Source organism: Channa argus, chromosome 16 (assembly GCF_033026475.1).
Source record: "Channa argus isolate prfri chromosome 16, Channa argus male v1.0, whole genome shotgun sequence".
Lineage (NCBI taxonomy): Eukaryota > Metazoa > Chordata > Actinopteri > Anabantiformes > Channidae > Channa > Channa argus.
The window spans coordinates 16,347,747-16,356,852 of record NC_090212.1 but is presented as its reverse complement, the minus strand read 5'-3'; the positions used below and the strand labels follow the sequence as shown (position 1 = coordinate 16,356,852).

At 37.7% G+C, this 9,106-nt stretch overlaps 1 protein-coding gene across 3 annotated transcripts in view; it reads left to right on the top strand.

Annotated features, from left to right (window-relative positions):
* Window positions 1-8,582, top strand: part of stard9 (StAR-related lipid transfer (START) domain containing 9) — a 39,137-nt gene extending 30,555 nt beyond the window's left edge. For all 3 annotated transcript variants that reach the window (XM_067480678.1, XM_067480677.1, XM_067480679.1), the window contains exons 23-32: window positions 331-534; window positions 657-828; window positions 1,611-1,757; window positions 1,981-2,080; window positions 2,303-2,469; window positions 2,591-2,655; window positions 2,877-3,079; window positions 3,947-4,026; window positions 4,812-4,970; window positions 6,353-8,582. In XM_067480678.1, coding sequence (XP_067336779.1) covers window positions 331-534; window positions 657-828; window positions 1,611-1,757; window positions 1,981-2,080; window positions 2,303-2,469; window positions 2,591-2,655; window positions 2,877-3,079; window positions 3,947-4,026; window positions 4,812-4,970; window positions 6,353-6,454 — 1,399 coding nt within the window. In that variant the 3' untranslated portion in view covers window positions 6,455-8,582. The remainder of the gene's footprint in view (window positions 1-330; window positions 535-656; window positions 829-1,610; window positions 1,758-1,980; window positions 2,081-2,302; window positions 2,470-2,590; window positions 2,656-2,876; window positions 3,080-3,946; window positions 4,027-4,811; window positions 4,971-6,352) is intronic.
* The last annotated feature ends 524 nt before the right edge of the window (window positions 8,583-9,106 follow it).

Sequence of the window (9,106 nt, the reverse complement as noted above, 5' to 3'; positions counted from 1 at the left end):
TATTGTAGTAATTAACTTTGTACAAGTATGTATTTCTTGTATGTACTTACCAACATTTTGTGACTATAGAAAGACTTTTAACTGTAATACTTTAATGTATTAAAGCGAAGTTTGATTTTAGATCAGGAACATAGTAAGGGCCACACAGCAGGGACAATTTACACATTGTGTAAGGTATAAAAAATACTAAAGTTTGAGTTGAAATCTATAGAAGTATAAATTGTAGTTCCTACATGCATGCGTGCAATCTTTGAGTCGTTGATTCTTTGGACTGTTTCTTCTCTGACCTTACTGCATATTCTGCCTTTTCTGTGATCGTTTTCTCCTTAGACACCGCAGGAGTATTGAAGGTTTGAGAAAGGAGAGGGAGGAACGTTTTCAAAATAGTCGGAGAGCTCGTAGTCTGAGTCCCAGGAGACATCTTTCCTCCTGTCCTCAGGCGGCAATTTCCTCATCCAAGGTGGCTGCCCCTATGCCGAGTCAGCAGAAAGAATACCTGCAACAACACTGCCAGGAGGTGATAGACAGCAATAGGTAAGACAAGGAGTTCAACGCAAAACTGGAGGTCAATAGTTTTTGCAGTTGGGATAAAAAATAAAAGTTTAACATGCTAAGTCTATTTGTAACTGTCGCGAAAATTCATATCTATTATACAGAATACAAAAATCTCCAAGAGGAGGGAGTCAGTATCCATCGGACATTGAGCAGTTGTTGCGTGACTATAGCCGAGCCCGGGTAGAAGCCAGGCTAGAAATTGCAAAGGCACGAGAGCGACTGCGAGAGAGGACTGAGCAGGAAAAGAAGAGGCTTCAGCAGCAAGAAGTGAAGGTCAGTTTTTGTCTTAATGCAGTATCCCAATTTCTTTTAAAAGTCACCATATGTTTTCATTCAAATTTGTGATTAAAATTTTCTTTTTTTGAAAACATTTTTTTGTGTGTGTTTCATGCAGTTATTGATTCAATTCATTATCCCTTTTTGGGGACTAAGTTTTATTTACACAGGATACATTTGGGAAGCTTTCAGACCCCCTTTTTTCAATTTTGTTATGTTGCAGCCTGATACTACAGTTACATTTTCTCATTTATCTACACTCAGTGTCCCATAATGACAAAGTATAACAGAATTTGGTAAATGTTTGTACATTTATTAAAAAGGGAAACATAAGTATCCAGACCCTTTTCTCAGTACTTTGTTGAAACATGTTTGCATGTTTGCATGCATTTACACCCTCAAGTCCTTTTTTGGTATGAAACAACAAGCTTTGCACATCTGAATTGGGGTATTTTCTGACATTCTTCTTTGCAAATCCTCTCAAGTTCAGTCAGGTTGGATGGGGACCGTCAGTGGACAGCCATTTTCATGTCATTTCAGAGATGTTCAATAGGTGTCAAATCAGACCTCTGGCTGGGCCACTCTAGGACATTGTTTGTCCCTTAGCCAATCCTGTGTTGTCTTGGCTCTGTGCCTACTGTAGGATTGTTTTCCTGTTGAAAGCTGAATCTTCTGCCCAGTCTGAGGTCCTGAGTGCTATGGAACAGGTTTACATTGTTTTCAACCCTGACCAGTCTCCCAGTCCCTGCTGCTAAAAAATATATGTATATGTTGAACAGGATGACCTGAGGCATCGGACAAGAATCAGCAACAGCACATTGTGCACTGAGTCCAGCCTGAGTCTCTCCTCTGGCCCTACATCAGGGTACAACAGCAGTAACACTGTCCAGCTACAACATGGCAACACACCAGTTCTCAATGGACAGGTTGGTGGAATAATGGTACATGTTACACTAAATAATTTAGATTTATGAAGGAAAATCTTGAAATTTGTTATGATTATATAAGGGTGATGTCTCTCTTCATATTATTTGCTCAGTAAATAGCTGATGATATGTTCTTTTTAAATGAATCATATAGAAGCCAGTTTAAAAATGTTAGTGTGTATTCATTCATTCATTCATTCATTCATTCATTCATTCATTCCAGGCTTCAGGGTTTAAGGATGAAGGGCTGAAGGTCAAGACACGTCCTCCTATAAGTGGGCATCAAAGTGTGAAGACACAGAGAGTCTGGCGGTCTGCCCAGGGTAAGGACTGGACAGAAAATCTCAAACCACCAGTTATCACCGCTCAAATTGTTGTTCAGATACCAAGAATTGTTGTCATCATTTAAAATTTAGAAAATAAAGAATTGGTATTTTTCTATATAGCTTTCAAAAAAAAGTTTTTTTTGCCCAGGGGGCACTTAATGTCACTTAATCCCCCTCTATGTTCTATATCAAAATTTCATGGTAAATTTGTTTAATTAGATGTCCGCCTTGACCCATCTGCCATTGGGTTTGAGCCCCTGATGACCTCATCGCCATCACCTCTCACTTATGCATGTCAACGCACAGCCTCCTTTGGCTCCTCCACTTCAATATGCACAACCTACCAGGATATCACATCTGCTCTTCTCGGACAAGCACTAGCTGAGGTAATATTCAGCTAAAGACAGATTAAATACTGGTAACAGCCTTACTGAGTGCTCCTCATTTTTACTATTTACTATTTAAAACATTGTTATATTTTTCAATAGTACAGTTTTCTCATCACAGGTAAGATTAGCTTCCTCTGGAGACTTGAGCAATTTGGTGATTGGCAAGGCCATGGCAGGCTGGAGGTGAGCTCACTCATTTCATGTACATCGTAGTATAAATTTTCATGCTAATAATAATAATAATAATAATAATAATAATAATAATAATAATAATATCTGTCTTATTATTAGCTGTGTTTGCCTCCAACAACCATGTACACATTTAGATCTGCCTCTTGAAGACGTCCATGTAGCCTTCAAAGTTGAGGCTTTTCTTAAGTTTATCAAAATGTCTGTTTATTTAGGTACCAAGGAGAAGAACGAGGTATCCAGGCTTACTATAAGACTTCCTCTAGTCCATCTGTCCACTCTTTTCTGGCTGCCGGAGAACTGGACAGACCTATGGACAACTTGTGGAAAACAATCTGCAAATTGTCCAAGAGCCACATGTATAATCAGTCAGTCCGTTCTGTCTGGACACGACCACTAGATGACAGCACTCAGCTTGGTAAGTTAACATCTCTGCTGAGTCAATATACTGTACTCAACTGGTTTTCATAAATCCTAAACATAACAATGTTAAATTTGTTCAAGGAAAACACATTTTATAACTTAACTCATAACTTTAACACATGTATTGAACAGATATGATTGCTATCTGTTTTACAAATAATAACAAAACAACCACAAAAGTACTGGAAGTTACATATGATTTAATGCAAACAATGCTTTAGAAAGAATAACATTGGAAAGCAAAAAGGTTTTAATCCATTTGCATTAAGTACTTGTCCAAAAATAAAATAAAATCAACAGTACTCATCCCAGAGCGTAGCAGTTTATAAAATACAGATTACTGTTGTTTTAGCAGTGTGCATTTTATGCAAAATGAGCTTAATGTTTACTCTGCACATATTTGTATTTTTCCAAGAATATAATTATATAAATGTTTTGTCTGTCTTGCAGAACTATTTACATTTTTGCATGTAATGTATTTACAGAGCCAGCAAATGCATCCATTAGCTATCTATAGTACAGTACAGAACAGTCTCATCTATCACTGACAAGCTTATTGTCTTGCATGACCAAGTCACACCTGCAGAGGACTGCATTTAATACCTATGCAATGTCAGTGGGAATCGTGCTTTGCGTCTCCACTGCTCTGTTCCAATCTGTAAGACCTTTTGGCAAAGTTTATTTTGTATATTTGATTGCTCCTACAAATAAACATAGGGTTTAATGTAAGAGAAAGCACACATTTTTCTGCTGATGTTGGAAATGAGAAAGTTGAATTCCCACTTTGTTTAGCAATAACTGTTTTGTTTTTTCCTTTTGCCATTTTTTCTTGTGCATTCTCTCTCTGTGCATTTCTGTTTAGTCTACATACTCACAGATCCGTCCACCTGCCACCTCAGCCAGCCGCGGGATTTTTGCTGCATCAGCACTGAGTCCAAACAGGTAAGTACAGCCGCACAACAACCAGCCTGACTTATGATTACTGCTAGGCACCTTTTTTTTTAAGGTCCAGTGAGCTTTTGCTACATAGCTAAACCCCAAATCCTTTAGACAGAAGGAGAAAATTCAATATTAGTGAGGCGTGAAACCAACATTAGTTGCTTTGTTTTGACATTAAGACCAGTTTTGCAAAAATCAGTGGACAAGATATTTATCTGCAAAATGTAAAACATATTATTTATATACTACTGTTGCTCACATTGAGCATTAAACAGCACAGGCCCAGGGCCTTTTCAGCTGTTGGTTATCTGTGTCTGTTTCACTGGCCTCTTGGCTGATCAAAGGCTTTGCTGTCTGTTTTATTGATATCTCTCTCTCTCTCTTTCTCCACCTCTCTGTCTCTCTCTCTCTGTCTTTCTCCCTGTCTCTCCCTCCCCCCCCCCCCCTCTCTCTCTCTCTCTCTCTCTCTCTCTCTTTCTCTCTCTCTCTCCCTCCCTCTCTCTGTCTTTCTCCCTGTCTCTCTCTTCCTTCCCCTCTCTCTCTCTCTTTCTCCCTCTCTCTCTCTTCCTCCCCCTCTCTCTCTCTTCCTCCCCCCCCCTCGCTCTGTCTCTCCTCCCCCCCTTTCTCTCTCTCTCTCTCACTCTCTCTCTCTCTTCTTCTCCCCCCCTTCTCTCTCTCTCTCTCTCTCTCTCTCTCTCTCTCTCTCTCTCTCTCTCTCTCTCTCTCTCTCTCTCTCTCTCTCTCTCTCTCTCTCTCTCTCTATCACCCCCTCCCCCTCCCTCCCTAAGGGCGGCCTGTGCATGCTGGCAATGCAGTCAGTGTTTGATGAGTCTCTGCCTCGTCCCAGTGTGGATGCCATCCGGGGGGAAATGATGCCCAGTTGCTGGGTTCTGCAGCCAGTTAGACACAATGGACAAGAAGTCACCAGAGTCGTTTACCTGCTGCAGGTGAGAGATGACTACTGTAAAGTAATTCACTAGCTGATGTACTGTATGTTTTGTGCCCAAAAGCAATCTGTTTAGCCATCCGTGTTTTTTTGTTTTGTTTTTGTTAGTTTGTTTTTCATAACCCTTATTTTATTTCCATTTCAATGTCTATATTTTTATAATGTCACATTTAACAGTATCTTGTGGACATATTTTTTTTAATTTATATCAGTCTCAGAATCCACTTTATTGGCCAAGTATGCTAACACATGCGGGGAATTTGCTTTGGTTATTGGTACATATCAAGGACATGTTTAAAGAGTAACAATACACACAGTGTGACAATGACAAAAAAAACAAAGAATAAACAAAAAAACAAGAATAACACAACAAAAAAAAAAAGAACGCCAACCCAGGGGCTGAGTCTTTCTGAGAATAGAGTCAATGTTGTCTTCCCCCCTCAAGTCTTGGGAGATAGTGGACCCAAGAATCTGAAAGATTCCACAGTTGCCACAGGACTTTTGTGTGCTGTCTATATTTAGTCATAGCTCAGATTTGCTTTGTTAAAATCCTCAACTACAATGAAAATAGAGTCTGGGTTTCCGCTCTAAGCGGGTTATTTTCGGGGCTAATTGCTGCAGCACATTAATTCTACTGGCCTGCGGTGGGATGTAAACACCAATCAGTACAATTGAGGAAGGCTCTCACGGAAAATAAAATGGTTTACAGTTTACAAATAAGATTTGTAGGTTCGGGCTACGGGATCTATTTAAAAATGTGACATCAGTAAACCAACCTTCATTAACGTAGATGCAGATTCCCCTCATTGCTTCATTACACAGTCCGCTTGGTTCAGGTGAAAGCCCAACAGCTCCAGTGTCTTATCTGGGATAGATGAACTGAGCCAGGTTTCAGTGAAGCAGAGGACAGAACTTGCAAAGTCCATATTTGATGTAGTCAGAAGTAGCAGCTCGTCCATTCTGTTGGGCGGGAAGCCGAGAATAGCCAGGTGAACTGTTGAGAGGATTGTGTGAAATCCAAAGCTCAGCAGCATGGTTCCCTCTCCTGCGTCTCCTTTAATATCCATCGACAGCTGCTGCTTCCCCAAACAAGATTTCAATCTAAGTTTCTGGATGTATAAAGACTGGTGAAAGTAGAATTGTCTAATATTGAGCAGATCATCACTGGTATCTGCAATTGAGTTTGAGTAGCCTAATACACACAAAAAAACAGAGAAAGTCTTGGAAGCATTGGACCATTCATGGCACCATCTTAATATGTTAAAACTGATTCACATTGTTTTTGTGCCAGCTCACACGAGAGACCACTGCGGAAATGTTTGATTCTCTAGTACCACTTTTTACAGTACATAATTGTCTTCATTGTTGTGGTATCTCCTTAAGGTGGACCTGGGAACTCCATCTTTTCCTCAGCGGCTCTCGAACACTGTTGCCAGACAACAGGCAGCTGTCATCTCTGATCTTGACATTTTCCTTGCCTCATAAATCCACCGGACACATGAAGACACATCAGCAGTGAGCACTTACACTAAACTGTCTCAGTCACGAAGTTAGTCTGTCCTTTGAATTTGCACCTGAAATTTATTTATCTGTTTTTTGTTTTTTGTTTTTTTACGAGCACTGTTGTTTTCATTTTCAGTTACATTGCCAACCAGTATGGTGGGTTTTTTTTTCAATGTTTTCTTTTTTTAATTAAATTTTGAAACTGTTTTGTATATTTTAATGCTTTTAACAATCGTGTTGCTATTTACCAAAGATTTATTGTAAATCTAAGAGAATTATAAGGGGTGACGCATTTAGTGCATTGTTTTTGCCAGGTTCATTCAAGCTTGCAAAGTTTCACAATCTAATCTGCTCATTTATTTGATGAAATAGCTCAGTTCTTTTTTTAGCTCTGCCATAAAGCTCCCACAAAACCACTTAATAGTATGGTGTGTTGGATTCCTAATATGATAATAAATGTAATTGTATTAGGAATTTGTTAACGTCATTACTCAAGATCAGTTAAACTGAAGTTTAAGTGTTGGTCAAAAGTTTATCTGAAGTTACACTTGGTTGCATGTTTATTTACTTTGCGTGTTTTTTCTATTTTTGTAAATATATAGGCACAGTGAGGTTCTCAGCCATGTCAGTACTCCTGAGATTACATTTATATACAGAAGGCAGTGTCACCTTCTACCAGATATGGGTGAAGCAGTTTTTCCCAAAACTTAACTTAATTGTAATTTATTTATGCAGTTTTTTTTTTTTTACAGATATGATGAAAGTAAAATGAAAGTTGAAATGTTCGAACAAACTTATTAGTAATTGAAGTATCTGATTACATCAGGTGAGGTTAATTTTAATAAATGAAGTAACACCTGAATTGTCCTTATGGGTTGAACCCTGCCCGAAAGTATGAAGAAAATATTTTAACATACAGTTCCGTCCTGATCTGTTACAGTACACGTGTGTACACTTTCCCCCAGTGACTGCATATGTTAACCACTGAGTGACCTTGATTTTGCAGAAAGGTCAGATGTCTTTTAATAGTTCCGCAGCAAAAGGGAAGGTAAATATACTGTATGTAAAGGACTGTATGAAATTATTAGGAGTGAAAAGGGAGTAAAAGTGGGATGGTATATTTAATTTTTATGATTTAATTTTTCTTGCTCTGAATAGTTTTTTGCAAATTATTTCAGCTTCCTGTTTTAAAATAACTAATAGTTTAAAGAAAACTAATTCTGTGTGGGCACTTACTTTTTGACATAGGGAAATGTATAGTTGAGCCTACCTCACCACATTAGTAATTGTCATACAGTTTCTAGACTATGTATCTGATGTGCTGCAAATTTTAGAAGAAGCACTCACTCTGCAGAAAACAAGATCGTTTTCTAGCAAAATAGAGAGGGTAATGAGAAAACTCAGGGACTTTCTTATTTAATAAGTCAGAGACTCAGTAGGACAGCAAATTTGTCATGTCCTTAAACAAGACGCTAAATAAGCAGACACAGACATCTGACCTTAGATTTTTTTACCTGGTAGTACTTGGTGGTACCACAAATCTATATAAGCTGAGTTATAAGAGCTTTTGTTCTCACATGTTTTTAAAGTCTGTTGTGTGTGTTTTCCTGCCTTCTGTTTGAAATGTTGTTGAATGTGTTTTATATTAGTTTTTATGAACAAAGCATGGTGGTGTGTTTACAGGTGCTTGCACAATACTGTTTTTGTACAGTGTCGAAACTATGCAGAAGCTGATTATAAAGGCAGGACTGCTCTCAGTCAAAGCTGATGGGCGTCCATGTATAAAGCCATATTATTTACAATAATTAAAGGTTTCATTTTTGCTCTTCAGCATTTAATTTGTAACTAAGAATGTCCCCTTTTCCCATTAACCAAAGAGAAAAAGTACTGAAGGCACATAGCGATGAAAGACAATTTTTCTATTGATTCCCCATTCTGTATCTTATTTTTTTTAAAATGCTCATTTATTGTGTAAAAATAATTATTTATGTTTTGAAGAGTGTGTTGAAAATGTATTTTATTGTAAACTCATCACTTCCTGTTGCTAATAGGATGTTATTTCGCAAAAGTGCTTGGTCAGGTTTTATGAATGCAATACACATTTTTTTTTATTTTTGTGGGTTGTTGTTTTGTGTCTGATTTATGCGAATGCCAAGTCTTGGTAGTGACGGGTATCAAATGTCAGCACTGATCAGATGCTTACAATCATTTTATTTTGCGATGTTAGAATATCTCGAATAAGCAACAGTTGTAAAGTTAGAAGTTAATTAGAAATTAAGAAGTTTGCTTTCTTTTGGTAAATGTAAAAAAGTCTGGGTAAAAATGCTAAATGAGCACGGTTATTTAAAAAAAAAAGGTGTGGGACATCTACCTGTGCAGAAACACTTTTTTTTTTTTTTTTCAAACTCTAAATACATTTACAAAGTAGTTTTTAGATTTGTTCTGCAAAATATCTATGAACCGGAACAATTTTGTTGTATGATTTTTGTCATTTTGAGGATGCCACACTTTTACCCACAACAACATGGTGAAAACTTGTTTTTAGAATTTTTTTAAAAAGAAAATGTATTTATTAAAAATCACAAACTGAAATTTGTCATTTACAAAAGTATTCCATCCCCATCCGTGCTGTGT